Below are 22,664 nucleotides of genomic sequence, written 5' to 3'. Positions count from 1 at the left end.
TCAACTGGCTTCAGGGTAGTTTACATCAATTTTCTGCCAGTTTGTCTAGGAGCAAATATCAAAGTTCTCATTAGAGTAGCCCCACGTGGGTGCGACTGTCACACTAAAAATTTCTTTGATCCAACAAAGAGCAAGTATCAAATTTATCGTTGGATCGGTGTATTTCAATGGATCATAACTGTATACTAATTTCGATCCCACGAATACATACGGATGCATTATGTTACAAAACTGTCCTTGAGATACATTGAGCTACGAAGAACCTAATGAAACCCTATTCCCTACTCCTACTACACACCATGTAAATAAATCAAACCATGAGATGTGCAGATGCACAAAAAAATCATACCCCAAAAATAAAAATAATTACTTCAAATTAGACAATCGAATCGAAAAATGTGGGAAGAATAACCCAAGGGATTGCTTGCTGCTCAAGGAAGTTCAAGACAAGATCCACATGAAGATTGTTGACCAAATGGTAAGTGCCAAGGCTGCAACCAAGTACGTCCACAGGAATAACACTGAGCACTCTGCCTCAGCCACATCAAACAGCTGTGTCATCGTACCTGCGTAGAATCAAGTATTCGTGTAAGTACCATTATACGAAATTGTTACAAACTTTGAAAGTTCCCTGATCGAATGACCGAGGATGGTAGGAATTACGAGCACTTGATGCAATTTGCTTACCGATATTCATGGCAGGCGGCAGGGTAAACTGAATCATCAGCACAAAGTGGAACAAGGGGTCTGATGGGAGAAACCCTAGTTTGTCTGCTGCTCTTACAATGAGAATACCGATTGCAGGCATTACTACGTATTTGGCAACAAGCACTCCGAGGAGGGCAGGCACTTTGATCGTTGATTTGCGTAAGCCTGTTTAATTAAACACACAGTAATATAGTAGTTTGTTAGATTATGTCTCCCCTCCCATAAACTAAGAAAGTAGTTCCGATGTCGAATATAGTTCCATTACCTTGGATCAGATTGCCTCCAAGAATGAGTGTGATGCAAGGGATTGTACCGTTCCTGCGTAAGGCATTTGCCGTTAATTTACACATTGTGCAGAGGATGTTTTTGGTTTGAAGTAGTTTGATTGAACATCAAGGGATGCTAAGTCTTAATTTAAGCATGGTAATTTTTATGCTCTAAGCTGAATGGTACTTACCCGAGTTGTGTAATAGAGTCTTCGATCGCACGTAGAGGGGCGTCGTCACCAATTATTATTTTCTTAAGAAATGGAATTGCCCCAACGACGAATCCCACAACCTAGTAATACAAGATAACGAACCATTCAGTTCCGTATCAGTCTCGAGGTCTTACGAAGACCTTGAACTATAGCCAAAAAATGTTAGAAAAACTCACCGCAGCAAGTGTTGGTGGTGCCAGTAACTCATGCAAAATCTGGTGAACGAATGCTAATACTTTATGGCTGAATGGTACGTTTGATTCATCAGGGGCTACTATCTGTCATTGAGCAATCCAGATCGTCCAAACAACCAGGCTGAGTAAATATATGCATATATACGACATATGTAGCCAGACTACTGTAATTTTAGATATATGAGGGTACTTACAGCTTGGTTTACAGAAGTTTCAGACGCTACAATAACACCCTGCTCTTCATCTTCTCCTTTGAGAAGGTGAGTATCCCCGTTAGCATCCAAATCTGTGTTGGGCCACTTTGCGGCCTCCTGAGCTTCCTCGGCTGCTTGAAGCACTTTCCATCTAATAGATGAAGTTCGAATCAGCTGGTAAGTGTAGGTCCAAATGAAGAAACCACCAAGCTGCAATAACCAAGTAATTTGTGATTTAGCATTCAAATTACTTCCTTTTCTCTTTAGATCATGTACAGTAGAGGTTTAATAATTGCATTACCGCCATGGAAAAAGATACGTATGAGAGTCCAATCGTCCTACAAACACTATGATCGCCAAAGGGGTTTCCGTCCTCATTGCAGATTGCAGGGACAAGTATGAGGGGAAGGTTTCCCAAGTTTGCTATTCAACATGATTGGCGATTACTTGATAAGCAAACTACTATATTGCTGCTAAGAAATAGATGAAAGAAATAAATCATAAAAATTGACTATTTACCTGATGAGACTGCAGCAATTATCACACCTTCCTGGTAAGGTTTTGGTTTGAAAATCTTTACCACAATCCATCCAAGAATCCCTCCAACTACAAAGGTAAGCGCGACGTTGACAATCATGAACCACCTGAATCATATCGACAAAATATCAAATATTGTAAGGTCGATATCAATAATTTCATCGACATATTGATGACATGACTTCAAAACACTGCAATTAACTACATTGAAGAGAAAATAAATGCTGCGAAGACTAAGACCAAATACAAAACGCAGCATAACGTACCATGAAACAATGTCTCCAAATGTAATAGTCTTGGCCACATTTGCAAACACCAATGAGGGAGTGAACACCACAAACACGACCTGCATTTTCGCAAACCACGTACTTATTTGATTTTGTTTTGTGTGCAAAAGAATTCACTTATGTGCAAAAAAACCGAACATGTATGTGCCTACCTTGTTCATGGACCTTCGGGCGCCCGATGGGAGAAGATTCCAGTACTCAGTTGCCATCAAAGCTCCCAACACACTGATTATGAGAACTTGGAAAATTGGCATGCAAGCCACCTCCAACAGCGTCCAGAAACCCATCTTCTTTTTTGTACTCTTTTCGAGTCTAAACTTTCGGACTTCGCTTCTTTTTTGTTCAAAACTGACCTAATGTGTTTGCGTTGCAGTGTTTTTATAGAAGGTGCTTGCACATCTCAGCAGTCCTACTAAAACAAAAGAAAAATCCTGAGAGAGAGAGAGGGCACAAAAGGTTAGCCAAGGAAGCAAAATACAAAGCAAAAATCACAGGTGGAATCTGAGCAGTACAAGGAAAGACACCAAAAGTTGATGACATGGGGAGGAGGAAATAGCCATGAAGGTACTAACATTTGGCACTACTCGATTCAATCCCATCACACTGCGCCTCTAAGGATTGTACAATTTTGTACATATGTTTGAAATTTCTGGGTAGTAGTACTGTTAAAAACCTTCTTAATTTCCATGAAATTTTACTATTTACTCAAATTTGGGTTGTTTTCTGCTAAATTGGCAATCCAACCATATAGATGTACCCTGAATCTAACCCAGGTGAGATAAATGTTAATATTTTTTAATTAATTGTAAATTCGCGGTTTAAGCTAATTGAGATGGAATGGAACTGAGTTGGCTAACTATAAATGTCCTTTTTCTTTTAAATTTGGTTTTATCAAAATCTTAATAAGGTAACCAAATCTAAGATATATATATAAGTAATCTATATAATATGATTTAGAATTTGGTTCACTTTCAGTTTCTTATACTAATTTTTTTCAGAGCAGTTTCTATACTAATTAAATTGGACAAATTGACAGCTAACAACACATGGTGTTTTACTGCGGTGGCGGAAAATGATACCTATGCATCCTGGTGCGGGTTCAGTTTTTACCAATCTCATTTCCCCTAACAATTTAACATACTAACGCTCTCGTTTATAAAAAATTGTCAACTAACAAGACATTATACAGTGAAACCTAAACATGCGTATAGAGTCCAAATTCAATTAAAATTTGTCATAACATTTACAAACGCAATCGTTAATATAAAAAAAGGACAGCTAATTAGGCGGCATACAGTGAAACCTAAACATGTGTATAGAGTCCAAATTCAATCAGAATTTGTCTTAGCATATATAAAGAAGATAGACATAAAGGACAACCCCGAAAGGCCAATGAACCAAATGGCAACACAAAGTAAAACGACAGTGGTTAATAAGGAAAAAAAAGGTAGGACAATTAATTAAGAGTATGGACACTCTTAATTTGGTGGATATGATTATGATATGCTAATTCATATGCATGAAAACAATATCACCACCAAATTAAGAGTGTGTGTACATTTTCCTAATCCTGAACAAAGATGTGAGAAACCGAGAAAAAGCGATGCTACAAATTTGGAACACGGCCAATAAACTTTTTTCTGTTTAGGTCATTCATGCGGTCCACCATAAATAATGATGGGTCACGCAAGAGAAAGAATAAAGAAAAAGTTTAATTGACAAAAACAAATAAAAATAATTTTTTTTTTAGTGTATTGATATTTTTATACTGATAGAAGAAGGAGCTAAGCTAAATCACACAATAGACAATCTAATTTAGTATCGAATTCGTCATCTATAAGATTCGAACCTAAGACCTCTTATTGTATACTAAGAGGCATTAAACCCAAAGTATTAAATTGTCGTGATAAATAAGATATTTTTATTCATATTTATTATATTTTGTATTCAAACTCTCTATTTTTATGTAGTTTAAATGAATTTATATAATCTTATCGTTTGTTTAAAAAACCGAATAAAAGCGTCACACTAAAAAGTTTTTCCTGCTGCAAAGGCAAAAGATAGCTTTAATTTATTCCCAGACAAAAATGAAGTTACGGAAAAATCCAAAAACAGAACGAACATTTCTTTATTTTTGTGGTTGAGAGATAACTGCGTATGCACTATTGGTGTCACCCTCTTTGAGCTACAAAACTATGAATGATTGATTCGATCTCAAACAATAAAAGTGCTAATAAAAATATGAAAAATACTTGATAACAATCTTTCCGTGTTTTAAACACATAAAAAAAATATCTCGTAACCGATGATTTAAAAATAAAATGTGTTATCTATATACTTCTTTTTAGTTTTCACTTATTTTTTTTGTTAATTTTTGTCTTTTGATATTCTTTAATTTAATCAATCTGACGGTTACAAATTAAGAAGATATGTGTGAAGTAAAAAGGAATAGGTAAATATCACACCTCTTAAAAATAACTTAAAAGTAGCCTAAGCCAGAAATGATAGCTACACCCATCATTCCCCCAAACACGTGAAGGTACGAAAAGTGACCATAAACAACTCAAGAACCAGAAGATGAAGGACTCAATAATCCATAAAATTCAAGAAGTTTCAGAACAAAAACAAGATTAAGGCAATAGCTTGATGGGTTTAAAAAACAAATTAAGCAGAAAAAATGAAGGAAATAAAAAAGAAGAGAGAGAGAGAGAGAGAGAGAGAAAGAGAGAGAGAGAGAGAGATGAACCTGGAAGAACCAGCTACAAAAACAAACATGGCTGAGAAAAAATGGGAGAGAGAGTGGTGGGAATCCGAGGCCGATCATCGATGAGAATATATAGGAGAAGAGAATAAGAAGAAGAAGAAGCATGACCCATCAGACTCGCATGCTTTGCCTTTTAATCTGGAGCATAAATCTCCTACAAAATTGATGGTGCTTGTACAAGTTGATAATTTGTGCCAGCTCTTTGTCTACTATTTATACACGGCACTTTGGTTCCCACCACTTTTATTTGTGTTTACAACCGCAAAAAAAAAGAAAAAAAGAAAAAGAAACACTATTTACTTGACTCAGGTTTCGGTAATTATAATGGGGAATTTTTTTTGGCTTAACTGACTGCAAGAAGACGAGAGGCTCAAGTAGGAGGAGATGTCGTATTTGTATCCAGTTTGCACATGAATTAAAATCTAACTTAATTAGCTGGAGAAAAGTAATTAGTTTGTCAGATTATTATCTGCGAGACGTCATTAAGATACTTATATTATCAAACAGTCATTTTTTACCGTTACTTAGATTGATTTTTGCATGTTGGAAAAAGAATTTGATTTTTGCATGAATGAGTGGTCTTGGTTAGGGACGGAGCCAACTCGTCTTTTATGAGAATCAAACATAAAACCTCTTCAGTAAAGATAAATACTATTAAACTATAATACTAAATGATCAAATTTTGAAGTTTTTTAAGTGCTTAGAAAATAATTAGTTAAATTTTAGAGATTATTTATTATTTTGAAAATCATAAGATGAAAGTACATATAATTATGAGTTGCAGCATTTTTCAGAATTCATGTCGGAGAAAGAATGAATTTAAGGTGAATTTTTGGAGTCGGATCAATGAGACGGTTACACATGTGAGCACATTGTTGGAGCTTGCCACGTGGGGATCAATTTGCACGCCAGCGTAAGGCCACTACTCAAGCTTTTCGCCTTGCCATTTGTTTCTCGTGCTAAGTTGTAACTAGAGAGTAACTATATTATTGTTAGTTGATTGTGAGACTAAACTCGTCACTACCTCGTTTGTAAAAAAAAAAAGAAAAAATGAAAGAAAGAAATTTAACTGAAAGAACAGACAAGTTGGATGTAACCCACAAGTCCGGGTAGCCCTACTTCCTCTCCGAGCGGTCTGCTACTACATAGCAGATAAGAACTTTATTATACACCAATCTTCCTGCCATATGTTAGATTAGAAAGATCAAAGAGAAAATAAGAGAGTTGAAAGACGTGGAGGCTTTGCAACAGAAGTTCTCCAAGATTTTAACCACGAAACCTCGGGTGCTTGAGTATTTGTATTTTGCGTTTAATTAGGCTTCAATATAATTATAGGGTAAATTATAAAAAAAACTACCTTAATTATTGGTCTCATAACACTATCATACCTTATCTTTTAAAATTGACAATATCATACCTCATCTTACGAATTTGGTCCAATGTCAAACCTCCGTCAGTTTTTCTGTTAATTTCTCTGTTAAGTGCTAACATGGCTAGAGATGGGGCCCACTCACTGATCCAACTGGATTTAAAATTAATTAAATATTAAAAAATTAAAAATAAAATTATGGGATCCACCCTTTCTCGCCCCTCTCCCTCTCCTCTCTCTCTCGTCTTCTATCCTCTCTTTCTCTCTCTGAGCACCAGCATCCCCAAAATCCCAGAACCCCATCCATTTTTTCCCTCTGCAATTCTCCCCCACAGCCCCCAACAACACTCACCCCCAACCCCTACATTTTCTCGTCCCCTACCTTTGTCCCTCTTTCTGTTCTAGAACCCCCTCCATTTCGAAGATCTTTGACCCAAACCCTAACCCCAATTCCCCAATTTCAAACAGAAACCCCCACTCTCATACTCTCTGTCTTTCCCAAGTCCTCCATTTTCTTCAACCCCTTCGAAAGCTGGTTTCATAAACCCCCTAAACCCCTTCCTGCCTATCAACCTCCTCTCCCGCACCAACTCATTCTTCCACCACCCCACCACTGCCTAATCCCCTCCCAATTTCTCTTCCCTTAGCCTCTCCAACCTCTTCAACAACCCCCCGAAACCTGACCCGAAAAACCCATCCGAACCCGAGCCGGAAAAGCCTGGACACTACACCCAAATGCTGGAGCGGTTCTTTTGGGAATGCAAGAACGACCCAGATTATAGGCACACCCCAGAAGTGGAGAAGATTCTGAATGAAGACCCGATTTTCTAAAAGAAGGAGAACCCAATTGAGGAAGAGCTTCGGGAGAACCAAAGGTTTTGAAGGAGTTCTGGGAGAGCCCGGTGGTGAAGTTTCTGGCTCAGGCGAAGACTCGGTGGGGATAGTAGTGAAAAAGCAGAGAAAAAGAACAGGCAGTGCGAGGACTGTAGGAGATCGAAACCTCATTAGAGAGGCAGCGGTGCGTGGTGCTCGTAGAGTGACCCCAACGCAGGTTAGCAAATACGACCGTCGTATTGGATTCGCTGTGAGAGGGAAAAGGTTTCAGTCGAGATTTTGGAGATGGAGGAGATGATGGTGAAAATACGAGACTGTCCTCCGAAGCAAAGGTGTGGGAGAATCTCCCTTAGGTGTAGTCTCTGTGTCGAGAGAAAGGAGGCGATAATTAGACTCTGGGATTTTGGGGATGCTGGTGCCCAGAGAGAGTGAGAAGAGAGAGAGGCGAGATAGAGGATAGAGAGGGCGGATCCCACAATTTTATATATAAAAAAATAATTTTATAAGATGAGGTATGATAGTGTCGTGAGATCAATAGTTGAGGTAGTTTTTTGTCATTTACCCATAATTATATTATAAGGTAACTATTATGTTTTATGCTATTATACGAGTTAATTAAGCTTGGGATCAAGGTAGGGGGTAGGGGTGGGCACGGTGCGGTTCGGTGCGGTTCCATCCCTAAATTGGAACCGGAACCGAAATATATTAACGGTTCGATTCGGTGCGGTTCCACTTAAATTTATGACTAGAACATTACGGTTCGGTCTACACCGGTTCCGATTCGGTTCTTGCCGGTTTACGGTTACTAATAATAAATTATTTGAACACCAAATCATTATGCATTCAAATACATCTTCTAAAACTGATTACATAAAGTTGCATACAACACATCTTTTTTAATGCAAATGTCTTTGGTAGTGGCACCAAGTCAGCAAAAAGAGACAACTAAAATACATATGCACTGGTCAATCAGTCAACAAACAAAAAAATGATGAAACAAATTGCAAGTTTTCAGACTTCAGAGAGCAAGCAAGAAGCAGCAGCTCCTGTACACAATTTTTCAACCTATTTTTCAACCTATTATACCATGACATGTGTGTGTATATATAATTTATTTATTTATTATTAATAAAACGGTTCGGTTCGGTTCGGCCGGTTCTTGGTCATTCGAAACCGGAACCGGAACCGGTTTGAACGGTTCGGTTCGGTTTTTCACTCAAAGTTGACTTTTCCGGTCAACACGGTTTTTTTCGGTTTTTTTTTCTTACGGTTCGATGCGGTTTTGCGGTTTGGCGGTTTTTATGCCCACCCCTAGTAGGGGGTCCTTTCACTTGCCTCATGGTTTTTTTCTGTATTATTTTTATAAATGTTTGTACGGAATGATTTACGTTTTAAATCGTATTGTTGAATATTTGGTCTTGGATTTAAGTTAATTTTGGGCATGATTATGAAATTGTATTTGGATGTGGTTTTGGGTTTCTCCGAACGTGTTACACGTATTTCCTGTGGTGATGATAGGTTGTTGTTTCGGCATTTGGATATTTCAATCCCGTTTCAATTTTTTTATTTTATATTTATTTATTTAACTTGCATTTCAGATTCGGTGTTTTTCACTAACTTCAAATCCGGGGCATGACTGTAAACATGAAAATTCTTACGAAAAATAAAACAAAAACACATAAGTAATAATTTGTATTAATGTAAAATTAGTTTGCAATATCTTATGCACAAAACTTGATCCTTTGATTCAATCTCCGAGCATACAAAGTGTGTATATAAAGTGGTTAACCCAAGGGTCGTAGTAACTTGATCTAGAATTCACGAGCGTCGTAAGGGTTTGGCTTGTGGCGATGGAGGAACCAGCACGTGTAGTGGTGCTTAATGGTTCTTGGCAGAGAATGCAAAGCTTTCTGATTCTTCTGATTGTGTAGAGTTTTATTGAGAGTTGAACGTCTGAAAGATGTGTGTCACTCTTAGTGATTTATCCGGTTTTGATGAGTCAATTGCCATATATGCGATTTGCGAGACATACAGTGCATGCCACGTAAGTCTTGACATGTCGAAATTTTAATGAGTTGGTTAACATTTATTTCACCCAAATATACATGTCTAAAACGACAATACAAATATACAGTGAGAAGTTTTTCTACACGATCACTTCTAAACCGTTCAATCAACATAATTTACTAATGGTTTAAAAATTGGCCAGATTAGTTGACAAACGAGCACTACATATATTATTTATATATATACACATACGTACGATACTATATTATACACATACGTACGATACTTATATTGGTACCTAGCCAGGTCCACCTCCACATGCCAGTTCATGAATGTTATGCAAAACTTGCAAACTTATCGAGTCTATATATCCAACTAATTACACATCGCTACCTTGATTTTTTCTTGCATTCAAACCAGGACAAATATCACAAATCACATGGGATATTGGATTAATTAGAATTCTCCTTAGGCAGGCTCTCTCATTAGACAAATTCGAATTTGTCTGTCCAACCAAGAATTTGGGTCCACCAAAATACTACAGCATATGCATACGCATGCATGCGTGTTTCCAGATTTATCAGAAAAAAGTAGACATCAAGAACCAGTGAACCACAGTCAGCATTTGTATTATATTGGAGGTCGATCGATTAAATAAGCAAGTTCAAATAATTATAAACAAGTTGAGCGTTTCATTTGAATATTAGCCGCATAATCCGCCAGTGGACAGAGAAATTTTCCCAAATCTCATGCTAGTTAAAATAATGAAACCCTAGTACTATCTGGGGATGAAGATGTGATCGATTAGCTTGGAGTTTTCTACATGAATACCATCACCCCATCATTAATATTTCAATTTGACAACTGTGCTTACGTATCAGTGACATGATACTAATTACTATATAAACAGTGATGGGACAAATGTCTCTACCAAGAACGTTCGTGACTAGTCACGTATATATAGAACTTCATTCTCTTGGACTTTATGGTACAAAGGAAATTAACAACTAGCGTGAAATAAGATTGAACAGTAGTTAATTGTAATTTTCTTGGACCAAAAGCGATAGTTGAATGATACTGGTAGAATCAAATTGATCAATTTTTCAGTATGTCGTCAAATTTGATTGCTATTTCATCGATCTTTAATCGTTATAAGTCAACCTTTGATCTATATATTGTTGATATTTAATCAATCCAATAATTGATATTTAGAAATAGATATTTCCATAACTCGACTGGAAGTATATTTCTTCGCTATATAAGAGCTTATATATATTTATATTAAGTGGTGAGGGAAATAAATTGATATCAAACTCGTCTTTACGAAATTCAAACCTAATATAGATACTGCAAGGTACATATTCAAAAGTAATTTAAGGTGCTGTAAATCACATAACATAAGTGGCCTACTAATAATCAACTTCATGACTAGCTACAAATCAATTGCACATATAAAAGGTTAATCGTTGAATTGTATAGTTCATATGTTTGCTCTTTGCATAGCCATATATATTGCTGCAGTTTCAAGTGTCGAGTGACGACCACCGATCGACAAGACAACCCTAATTGGCGGACCATCGTTGGTACTATGAATAGTTGGCAACTTGTCAAGTCATGTGCCGGGCATATGCTACTATTTGGACGTCTCCCCAGCAAATCACTATAGACGATTTTTCGTTTCAAAATGCATAAAATTCGTCCCTTAATTGCAAAGATACTATATCCTAGTCGGTAAACATAGTTAAGTACAAGTAACTCTCGAGCTAACTACACTTAACATCATTTAGCTTTCGAGCTAGATACAAGTAACTCTCGAGCTAGTTACACTTCTTAACCCTCGACGGCCTCAATAACCTATCCACCTTCAACCTTGCCCTTTTGTTTCCTTTTATTATTTTTTTTTTCCTTTTTTTTTTTTTTTTTTTTTTTTTGTGACTCTTCTAGACAAAATACCTAACCAAAAGAGAAAGATACAAGCTTTGAGCCTCTGGCTCTCCCTATTGGACCCAGAAAAGTGAAATTTCTAGCCACACTAATTGATTATTCTCATTGGACCCAGAAGTGATGCTTAGAAGATTCCAATTTCAATCATTGTGCCTTCACATGGTCGATGGATGTGATTTCAAACTATATGTTACTAAATTCATTTCAAGTGAATACATTTTGGACAATATATACCCTAAAGCTGATTGATCTGATACATACAATTATACATTTAGATTTCAAATCTCAATTGTTATATTGTTCAGATCAAATATCGACAATATTTCGATCAAATATTAACGACATAATTGATCGAACATCAACATCATATTGAAAACTGATTTATTCTAATAATAGGAAGGTTTTTTAGCCAAAGTGGTCCCTAAGATTTGTAGAACTCGTCACTTTGGTCTCTGAGATTTGAAATCAATAGGAGTGGTCTTTGAGTTTGTCTATTATCAATCATTTTGGTCATTCTCTGAAAATTCTCCATTAAATAGAGATAAAATGACAAAAATACTCTCAATTTTTGTTAAATCATTTTGGTCTATTGTTTATTAAATTGAGGGTGTTTTTGTTATTTTGATATTTATTTAAGAAATTTTTTCACAGAATGACCAAAATGATTGATGGTGGACAAGCTCAGAAACTACTATTGATTTCAAATCTCAGGGACCAAAGTGAGAAGTTATGCAAATCGCAGGGATCATTTTGGCTAAAAAGCCTAATAGGAATGTAAAAGTATATCTCTTTGATAATGTATAACACAGACAATATTGCAGATCAATGTCTAATTAGTGGAGGAGGATTCTCTCCTCTCCTAAACTCTTCCCTTCCCTTCCCTCATATTTGAATAGTTACGGTTTAGTCACATTAACATCTTAAATTGATTTTTTATATAGAGAATAAGACAAAAGGCAAAATATGAGAGGAGGGGAGAGAAGTAGATGAGAATAGAAGGGAAGATAATCCTACTCCAGAAAGGAGCTGCCAATACAAGGTCAATTAATTATTCCATCAATGAAGTTCTCTACTTTGGTAGTATATGATCGCAGTTGTTTCATGTGTTTCAGATCAGTGGGGATTTTGTTGTTGAGAGTTGGGAAGGACCGACAGAGCCATATATATATAATATATGTAGAACAAGAAGGTATCGATCGAACGTCAAGCTGTGGACCTCCAAATGCCAATAATTTCAGCAAATAATGTGCGGCAATAGGACCCAAAAATGCACATAAGCCACGCACATACCTTTCGTTTCCCTTAGTCGCCTTTCATTTTATTCAGATCTAATATTTCTCTTTCTAAACCCAACTAATAAGTTTTTATTTCAAGATTCATGTTTTATCTTTATATACTAAATAGGTTTAGAAAGAAAAACAAAAAACAAAAAATAGTGAAAATACGTCAGATTATCCCATCGCCACCCCTCCACGAAAACACCATCTCTTTCCAACCACTGACTGATGACGCCCTTTTTCATTCCTATTGGATGATTTAAACCCATTGGATTTCAACCTCAAATTGATTTATCACAATATAGTTGATTTGTGTGAAAAGGAAGCATGTAGAACTATGATTGTGCACTCATACTCATTAAATTAGTTTTTAATGGTCGAGATTAAACCAATTGACTTACTTGGATGATATCTGTTAATTGTTTATCGTTATAGTGTTGAAATATTGCATATATATATATATATATATATATATATATATATGGAATCGTGTTTGTTTATCGTACGTTGTGCGGTCAGAAATCATTTTAAATATTTTTATTTAAAATTAAACACAAATAGTACTTGACAAAAACTGACCGTACGATATACAATGAATGGACACGATTCACGGATTCTTAAGATCCTCATCAAAAGGATCCAGAGAGGATCTTGTTAGATATATACGGGGGAATGAGATTTAGGTCTTTGATTGTGGATGGTAGGGGAGGTCCAAGTGGCATGCCTAGGTGGTTGGTGAGGGGGTGAAGGACATGGAGGCAGATTGTCTGCCCTCTTGTTTGGGTGTCATTCCCATCCTCTCTTATTTGTGCAGTCACGGTTAAGCCACATCAACATTTTATATTTCTATTGTTTTTTGTCTTATTATCTCTATAAAAAAAAAAAGCAATATAAAATGTTAGCGTGGATTAACCGTGATCGCACAAAATGAAAGGGAATGGGAAGGGCACCCAAATAGGGGGCAGACAATCTGCCTCCGAAGGACATTGGGTGTCTTTGGGTTTGGAGAGGTAGGGGTGGATGCCGGATGTGACTTTGGCTGGTTCTTTTTCGTTTTCTTCTTTATCATTCTAAACCCATTTTGTATGTGGGATAAAACATAAATTTCAAAGTAAAAAAGTTATAATTTTGGTTTAGAAAGAAAATTTTTGGGTCCGAATAAAATTTACCAAATATTGTCCATGGGGCAAAGCATGCATATACGGTTAATTCCAAGAGTAGTTATTGTAAAAGAATAATCATCGGCCAAATGTTTGTACATCGAACCCATTCTAAATCCTAAACTTTTCAAATTGTGTGTCAAATTTTTCTTAGAGATTCGTAACAGAGATGTGTCATCCATTAGTTGCAACTTGTTATTAAACTCTATCCAAAATTAAAACCCAAATTTTCGTATATCCATCGTCATTGCATCTAATTAAGTCGAGTAAGAGATATCTTCAACAAAATAGAAACAACTACCACTAAACGAAAGATTGCAGTAAGTGATTGACTCTGGAAATTAGTTAGTTCTAGCTGGCGTACTTAAACTCTTCCACAATAACGTAGTTCTTAATTACCTCCACAAATTCATTTTAATTTGTTTAAACAAGCGTGGGCGATTAATAATTGTGATCATATTTGTTTCCTCTTTCTTCTTGCTTGACAGTGACATGTTGAGATGCATAATGCATACGAGTCCAAAACGAGTATTGCTATCAAATATGGAGTCAAATTCTGATGTCCATGCATCGCCGCCTTGATTGGAAATCACGCATGATCACACAAAGTAGAATTTATTTCGATGCATGGCCATGAACCATGGTCCATGCATGGAATATTCTAGTGCATGCCAAGTATGCTGTCATACTCGTAAATAGTATATAATCACGTGTTCGTCTTTCTCATCATTTAAATATCTGTGAGTTTCTTTTAATACGTGACTAGATATACACATGACCGAAACCAATCGGCGTCAACCAACATTCTCTCCATCCCTTGATATGTTTCCCAGTCTATTCTATGGACTCTTTCTCCATTAACAACAATATTAAGGGAGAAAGAGCCGATCACATGATTTGCCATGAAACGATCGACAGTTCAGCCATTTGAGCTACAAACTCTATCGTCATACTAAGGGGTTACTTTCACATATCCAGTTGATTATAACCTGCAAACGAAAAATAAAGCAAAGTTATTAATGTTATGCACATTTTTTTTTATTAGCATACACATCCTCAATTATTTTTTTCCTTTAGATTAGATAAATCAAAGAAAAATCAAGAGACAAATAATCTAAAATGTTCAAAAGAAAAAGAGTATACGAAAATCATTTGTCTTACCCATTCTATGGGAGAATTTTTCAGTATTCCAAGAACACGGTCCAATCACCCAGTGTAATAATACAATTGTTAAATTTTTTTTTTTTTCTCTTCTCAAATTTCCAATCAATTGTATTATTAAACTTGATATACAAAATCATGCTCTCGGCACACTTAAAAATCTCTCATTCTAAACAATAACAAAAAATAAAATAAAGTGCTTATACGGGCTCCAAATCTTTCTGACCCGTGTAGGAGCATTGTCCTTTTCAGTCTGGTGGATGCAATTGGATTGGTTTAAGGCCCAACTCAAACTCAAAACGACAGGTCGTTAATACAAGATCACATTCACTTCTAAAGACAACTCAAACGCCATGGTTTCTCAGACAACTTCAAGACTCCAATCAAAGGGAGAAACAGTTGATAGTCTTAAAGCAAATAAGCACTCCAGCAAACTACGATGGCTTTCAATTACTGACGTTGTTTTCGATGTAATTATAAACACGAAAAACACATGAGAACAAGAAGATTAACAACATTATTTTCCCAGTGATTGACACATGTAACAAGTTCAACAAAACTTCTGCAAACTATTACTATATGGAAGCTTCAACTTCATCGGAAGCCACTGCAGCTCCATTCGGGGCATCATCTCCATGCAGCTGAGCAGAAACGTCATCTATGGCGGAATTTAGCTGCGCAATCTTCTCAGCCAGTATTTTGCGGGTTTTCTGTACATAACAGAAAACGCATAAGTTCAAATATGATCCAAAAGTTATACGGGCTTGACCAATCAAAGTTTCCACTTACAAAGAAACAAATAGCACAATAAAGATAAAGTACAAGCCACACACAACAGCCTCAGAAGCGCTTATAAAATCTTCGCTTAATGATTAATTCCACATTCTACATATCTAGAAACTATCATCAACATGACCTTCTTTCTATATCGCTAAAAGCTATGATTAAAGAGGGAACAAAAAAATTCTCACCTCAAGAGCTTTCTCTTCATCATAAATAAATTTTGGTAGCTTCCTCATCAAGTCTTTTCTGTCGGCTCCAGCTAGTGCCTTGCTTATCTGGGAATATGATACGATATGTCAGTCAAATACATGCTTTCGCGTCACTATAAAGAAGTTGGCCCCTTTGGATCAGCTATATATCACATACAAACCATGTCTCATCTCCCACAACCAATTCATACACTGTATATCATTTAACAAGATAACTACATAGCTTTACGTATCCTCTAGAAGGTAAATCTTTGGACGGGGGAGAGGGTGCAGAACATATGGCTTAAAGGTGTTAATAATCAGACAGCAGTACTGCAGTAACATTCTAAAGGCAGTGTGATACATGACGAATTAATATGCGAGTACACAGACACGCAGAGATTGAGCAGCAATAGCAATAGCAGCACACATCAAATCGAGGCACCAAAGATATCCACCATTAAATAACTACAGAGAATACAGACCCAACGCAATGGTAACAGGTCAAACTGTGATAGATACATAACGTGAGTACTTCAAACATACCTGAGGTGCATATACACAACCTAATGCTCCAACACCTATCCCCCCCAATACAAACCCGCCAATGAAGATACTTGCAGAACTTGGTCTATCCGCTCTGTAGTAGCAAAAACAATATGAAAAGAAGAGAAGTATTACACAAGAACTGGCCAGCTAAAAGACATTTAAGACTTAAGAGATAAAAATAATAATGAAACGCTGAAAATTTAGACAGCATAAAAGTATGCATACCCAGCTCGGACAACAAGTGACCTTCTATGTGAAGTAAGCTTTGCTTTGTCCTGAAATGCAGCATTTAGATTACTGGGACCAACGTTCAAAAGACAATGGTAGGTTGGCTTTGAAGAACCTAGCATCAAACATTTGGCAATGATAAACAACAAACTTGCATGTGAAATTCAAATGTAAAAGTTTTGCAACATGAAATTGGGACATAGTAGACAAAATCTCAAGCAATGTGTTGGGTCAATCCATGATGAAAGAGACATACATTTGATACTAATTATCCACATATATAAAGTCATGGTGTACAAAATAAGTTGAAGTGGCCAAGAACAAGGAAAATCACATAGAACAGGAAGATGAATCAACACGCTAAGGGCTCGTTCCATAACCACGTTGTTTTTACTTGCCATTTTTTAGTTTTCACTTTTTGTGGTAGAGATGCAAGGAAAGTGTATGGTAGAAATGAGGAAGGAGAAGGATGAACGGAGTTGGTTGAAATGGAGGAGATGATATGAAAACGAAAACTTGAATCCTTTCCCATTTCTTCCACTATCACCTTCTCCATTCTTCCATTCTCCCGTATAGTTTTCCTCTATCTATAGCACACAACAATGAAAACTACAAACGAAATAGTTACAAAACCGGCCCTAAGAAACACCGGCTGGATAATTATACTTCCCAGTGCACTTCGAATTCAAAGATGAAAACTTTCAAGCGTTAAATGCCTAAGAAATTAATCTGATAATACCCTTCAAATGATTTTTTTAACTGCTTAACTCAAGTAAAATATCATGTTCATGTGTAGACAATTGGATTACGGATTGCACCAATAACAGAATACTAGATAATCATACGAAAAAAAATCACAAAAAAAAAAAAAAAAAAAAAACCCATAAAAATCAGAGAATTATAAAATTGGCATCTGTTGCATTCAAATGTTCTAGTCCTTGAGAAATGGAGCCTCAGCTTGCAATAAAGAAACAAACCCATCAAATTAGAGAGCTCAATGACTAATTGGTCAGTTCAAAACAGCAGAGAAATCTTCAGTTTCAGGCACACTTGAGAGAGTAATCCATTTTTCGTACAAAAAATATTCATAGGAAAAATTACAAACTAATCAATTGGAAAAACTGAAACAAAAAAGGAAGAATTATTACCAGTTAAGAAGTGGGTTTTGTGATTCGGAACTGAAACGAAGGAACTCGGAAGAGCACTCATGGTTTTCAACTTCACAATTCACAGAGAGAGAGAGAGAGAGAGACAGAGAGAGAGAGAGATTGTATTTCACCGGAAAAGCAAACAAATTTTGGGTTTCGATATTATCGAGCTATGCCTTGTACCAACCTTCAAAGGCCAGAAAATAACAACATTTTTTTTTTTTTTAAATTAAAAAAATAATAATAACAACGAGGTTCTGATTATTTGGGCTCTAAATTTGGGCCGGTGCGGCTAAATGGCCCAAAACCACCTTTCTTGTTTTCACACACGGACCTGCCAGTTGAATCGTACATGTCATTTTTGGTAAGGAGTAATTAGAATCTCCCATATTTTCTTTTAAATTGTTCAGACTAAACGTTTGTTCATTTATAAAATTTGATTAAGATTCTTTGATCAAGTGCCATTTCAACAATTTTCTTTTTATTTAATATATATTCACTTAAGCTAGCTAACAACTAATTTCCTACCATCTAGGAATATTAAATCATGGATTTTCAATTAAAAATATTAATTTAACTAATTCACATTATCACTAAAAAAAGAAATAGAAAGTCATTAATACTTTCATAAGTAAACTTTATTAATTTGTTAAATTTTACGTATATTTTCAATTAAAAATATTAATTTAACTAATTCACATTATCACTAAAAAAAGAAATAGAAAGTCATTAATACTTTCATAAGTAAACTTTATTAATTTGTTAAATTTTACGTATATTTACAAAAAAAAAAAAAAAAAAAAAAAAAAAAAAGGTATTTGAAACTTATTGTCACATCCCGGGTCAGGACAGATCACTTCCCGGGCCCGCTCCACCACCGTAGCACGATATTGTCCGCTTTGAGCTTACCATTCCCTCACGGTTTTATTTTTGGGAACTCACAAGCAACTTCCCAGTGGGTCACCCATCATGAGATTGCTCTAACCCCCTTCTCGCTTAACTTCGGAGTTCCCATGGAACCCGAAGCCAGTGAGCTCCCAAAAGGCCTCGTGCTAGGTAGGGATGGGAATATACATATAAGGATCACTCCCCTGGGCGATGTGGGATGTCACAATCCACCCCCCTTAGGGGCCCGACGTCCTCGTCGGCACACCCGCGACCAGGGTTAGGCTCTGATACCAATTTGTCACATCCCGGCCCGGGGCGGATCACTTCCCGGGCCCGCTCCACCACCGTAGCACGATATTATCCACTTTGGGCTTACCATTCCCTCACGGTTTTATTTTTGGGAACTCACGAGTAACTTCCCAGTGGGTCACCCATCATGGGATTGCTCTAGCCCCCTTCTCGCTTAACTTCGGAGTTCCCGTGGAACTCGAAGCCAGTGAGCTCCCAAAAGGCCTCATGCTAGGTAGGGATGGGAATATACATATAAGGATCACTCCCCTGGACGATGTGGGATGTCACACTTATGATACATTTGAAAATAAACGTATGGACATTTGGTAATCGAATGTACCAATATAATCAAATGATCATACAATCAAACACACCTTTATTATGTTTATGCATGTGACAATGAGTTTTGAACGTTCTGTTTAATTTACTATGTTTATGTATGTGACAATGAGTAATTAATTCTATTTTTATAATAAACCATAAAAAAACCTAAACAAAGGAACGTGTAAAATTGAACCTCTATTAAAATGAAATTAATCACCAAAATTGAAGGAAATGCTTAATCAAATTCTTCAAAGGAACAAATGTTAAATCAATAAAATTAAAAAACGAGGCACCTAAATCAAAGTACCCCAATAACTAGAATTTTGGATTCTCTATCATTAAGACTCTGCAACCTCGAGGCCAAATTTGAGCACAGAGGTTTTAAGTTCAAGTTCCAGATACGTGTCACGGATGCTGGTGTTCCTTGGTCACAATTATTGGCGTTCAAGAAGAGGTCGAATTGATCTTGAACACTGAAGAGTTCCCAGTTGGGGGTCCTATGCTTCTATATATATATATATATATATATATATATTATCTTTTACTGTTTAGTGTTTCTTGGGTATATATTTTGACCAGTCTCCTCTAGTTTAAAGTTTCTGGAGAGCAGAGACCCAGCACCATTTGATATTTTGACTGCAGATGGTGCGTGATTTGACGCATGCATGCATTACTTTCAACGTCAACCAAGTCAATACCAAAACAAGAGCCAGAAGAAGAAACGGTCCAATCCAAATCACCCTTTGACTTGGTTTTAGATTAGAGCTGAGTTAGTAAATTTCTTTTTCACGGGTCGGAAGTTTGATAAAATAATTTTGCAACTTATAAATGCACGGTTCCGTTCATAATTCTATCGAGATCTTTTAGGTTAAGGCACTACTCCTATTCGGTTAGCAAGTAATTAAGTAAAGATAATATTGGTTATGGATCATTTAAGCTATTTCTCTCAAACCATGGCAGAACAAACAATGCATCATCAAATTAACCTTTTCTTGTTCTATTTTTATACAAACGATATTATATGGAGCGAGAGTTGAATTGAAAACTCTAAGCATAGTTGATATTTTATTACTTAGTATTACAGTCTACAATTATTTTTATTTACTTGTTCGTAGGAAGTTTTATGTTCGAATATTGATGACGAACCACCTGTAATTTAAATATATCATCTATATAATAAATAAATAAAATTCTTTAATCATTTTTATGTGAGAAGCCTTTATTTTGAATATGATGATAATATGATATGTGTTGAGTTCGATTCACTTTATTCTCCACCATTTAATCTACATATTTTGTTGTATAAAAAATTATAAGAAATTAAAAAAAATCCTTAGAAATCAACTTGAATTAACAACCATCAAACACTTTTCCTTCTCGTCGCTCCATGGATTTTCAAGTTGCGTTTCATAATGTAGGCCATAAAAATAATTCTTTTTTATTTATTTATTTTTTTTTCATACCACCAATCAATGTGAATGTGACGCAACCAAACACATGAAACTCTTGAATTAATGCAATGTATGCTCGAATAATTTGATGTGTAAATAAAACATGTAGGGCACTGACATTACATTACATGGCCTCCTCACTCCAATCCATCCACAATTGACCCACGTTTATTTTAAAGAAAGAATCTCTGCACCTGGGTCCATCTATGGAGCAATGTGAATGGATGGATATCAAGAAGTTGTGCTGCTTTTTTTGTTGTTTATTTTTTGGACAAATAATCAAGTTGTGCTATTTATTTATTTATTTTTGGTGAATCCTCACGTTGAGCTTGGTTGGCAGATTGACGTGATATCACAGTAAATTTAAAAATAAAAATAAAAACTTTAAACTCTGCATAGAATATTGGCTTTGGATTGGCAAGTGAGCTGACCAATCTTTGATTAAGTCCATAATTACCTTAAGTATTCATGTAATTCTTGAATTAGCACTGAGGCCACATAAAATTATTTTGTTAGTAAAGAAAGTTGAGGTTACACTATAAAACTAATTGGTAATAAATAAATAGCTCAACTTTTTATAAGTCTTTAAAATGTTTCTTCTTTCACTGATGTAAAATATTTTTTACTTTCACATCTTCACACGCCTTCTTTTATGTGTGGTGAATTTTCAAGCCAAATATATGGACAAAGAGAATTGGGTGACATGAAGCACATGTGACTATTGGACTTCACACATGGGTCAACCTACTCTGATATTATGCAGAAAGTTAAGATGGAACCATGAAAAAAATTGAGGTTACACTATAAAACTAATTGGCAAAATGAGGAGTAGTCTAACCTCTTATAAACTCATGCAAAATTTCTTTTTTTACCAATGTAATACTCTGTTATCTTTACTTCCTCACAATTTTATCGTAAATTTACAAATTTTAATCCCCATATATATATATATATATATGTATATAAAGTATGAGGTTGACTAAACCAACTAGAAAGGGAGTATTTTTTTCTTTCTTTCAGGATAATCAACTTTATGTTTTGATATACGATATGACATTTAAAAATTGGATTAGGCATAATTTGGTCGAATATTGAATTGCGATCCTGTCAACCTTGTGTCGTGAATCTCCTCTAATTGCCTAACAAATGCTCATTTAGAAGTGATTTTATAAGATCGAAATTGTTTTTAGCAAAAATGTTTTTGTAACAATTTTTACGTAAGTGAACCTTAAAATAACACTTGAAATGCTTTTGAAATTCAAAAGCATTTTCTAAAGTATTTTTAATCATTTCAAAAGTACTTCTAAATGAGCCCAAATTACCACAGAAATTTTCTCGTAACTTATCAAATTTACGATCACCCTATCCTTTTAAAGGATAATATATAGTATATTTACCATACTATCTGTTGATCAAGCGCGTGATTAATTTAGTAACGTAACTCGCTGGTACCATATTGATATAAAACCTTAATCCAAGCAAATGATTTGAATTTTAGAATTTTGCTATGATATGTTTTACAACCGGTTTTTTAGATCGCGTAACAAGAGAAATGAAGAGAATAATGACATGGTACATGCACTGCATCGCATGAACACAGATTGTAGTAAGTTTTTCATACATGCACTGCATCGCATGAGCGCAGATTGCAGTAAGTTTTTCATGCACGACTATATCATATGCTCCGGAAGTTGCTTCATTTTCGAAGGAAAATAAAAATAGAGGATCTGAACATTATAAGTTACCTAGTACTACAGTTTAATAATATTTTCTTTACTTGTAAGTGAGAGATCTTAGATTCGATTTTTATCAAAAACGAATTTGAACCATATTATTGTTAGCTCGGTGTAAGATTAAGCTTATTCTATTTTTTATTTTTAGTGTAGACGACATCGACAAG

At 35.7% G+C, this 22,664-nt stretch overlaps 2 protein-coding genes across 4 annotated transcripts; both read right to left on the bottom strand.

The window, feature by feature from the left end:
* Window positions 1-160: 160 nt before the first annotated feature.
* On the bottom strand, window positions 161-5,349 carry LOC137748315 (protein PIN-LIKES 5-like). 3 transcript variants are annotated; one of them, XM_068488454.1, is made up of 11 exons: window positions 5,145-5,349; window positions 2,551-2,829; window positions 2,378-2,457; window positions 2,094-2,218; window positions 1,876-1,997; window positions 1,575-1,784; window positions 1,363-1,464; window positions 1,166-1,266; window positions 974-1,026; window positions 688-873; window positions 161-566 (listed from the first exon to the last, which is right to left on the bottom strand). In XM_068488454.1, the coding sequence occupies exons 2-11, from the start codon at window positions 2,683-2,685 to the stop codon at window positions 442-444; spliced, it is 1,239 nt and encodes a 412-aa protein (XP_068344555.1). In that variant the 5' UTR covers window positions 2,686-2,829; window positions 5,145-5,349; the 3' UTR covers window positions 161-441. The 3 variants fall into 3 exon arrangements, with proteins under 3 accessions (XP_068344555.1, XP_068344557.1, XP_068344556.1); XM_068488456.1 differs by having other exon boundaries at window positions 2,551-2,810; XM_068488455.1 differs by having other exon boundaries at window positions 2,551-2,807.
* Window positions 5,350-15,322: 9,973 nt separating this feature from the next.
* LOC137747232 (uncharacterized) lies at window positions 15,323-17,976 on the bottom strand. Its single transcript, XM_068487302.1, has 5 exons — window positions 17,811-17,976; window positions 16,660-16,777; window positions 16,432-16,525; window positions 15,886-15,972; window positions 15,323-15,624 (listed from the first exon to the last, which is right to left on the bottom strand). The coding sequence occupies exons 1-5, from the start codon at window positions 17,869-17,871 to the stop codon at window positions 15,490-15,492; spliced, it is 495 nt and encodes a 164-aa protein (XP_068343403.1). The 5' UTR covers window positions 17,872-17,976; the 3' UTR covers window positions 15,323-15,489.
* Between the last annotated feature and the right edge of the window lie 4,688 nt (window positions 17,977-22,664).

This window comes from Pyrus communis, chromosome 10 (assembly GCF_963583255.1).
Source record: "Pyrus communis chromosome 10, drPyrComm1.1, whole genome shotgun sequence".
NCBI classification, from domain to species: Eukaryota; Viridiplantae; Streptophyta; class Magnoliopsida; order Rosales; family Rosaceae; genus Pyrus; species Pyrus communis.
This window is presented reverse-complemented; position numbering and strand designations above follow the sequence as displayed.

What these genes read in the sequence shown, in the direction of transcription:
- LOC137748315 (XM_068488454.1), bottom strand. Translation starts at nt 2,685, where the DNA reads ATGGGTTTCTGGACGCTGTTGGAGGTGGCTTGCATGCCAATTTTCCAA. An exon ending in CACCACCAACACTTGCTGCG is followed by an intron (nt 1,267 to 1,362) that starts GTGAGTTTTTCT and finishes TTGTATTACTAG; the next exon opens with GTTGTGGGATTCGTCGTTGG. An exon ending in GACTCTATTACACAACTCGG is followed by an intron (nt 1,027 to 1,165) that starts GTAAGTACCATT and finishes TGCCTTACGCAG; the next exon opens with GAACGGTACAATCCCTTGCA.
- LOC137747232 (XM_068487302.1), bottom strand. Translation starts at nt 17,871, where the DNA reads ATGAGTGCTCTTCCGAGTTCCTTCGTTTCAGTTCCGAATCACAAAACC. An exon ending in TCACTTGTTGTCCGAGCTGG is followed by an intron (nt 16,526 to 16,659) that starts GTATGCATACTT and finishes TTGCTACTACAG; the next exon opens with AGCGGATAGACCAAGTTCTG. An exon ending in ATGAAGAGAAAGCTCTTGAG is followed by an intron (nt 15,625 to 15,885) that starts GTGAGAATTTTT and finishes TGTTATGTACAG; the next exon opens with AAAACCCGCAAAATACTGGC.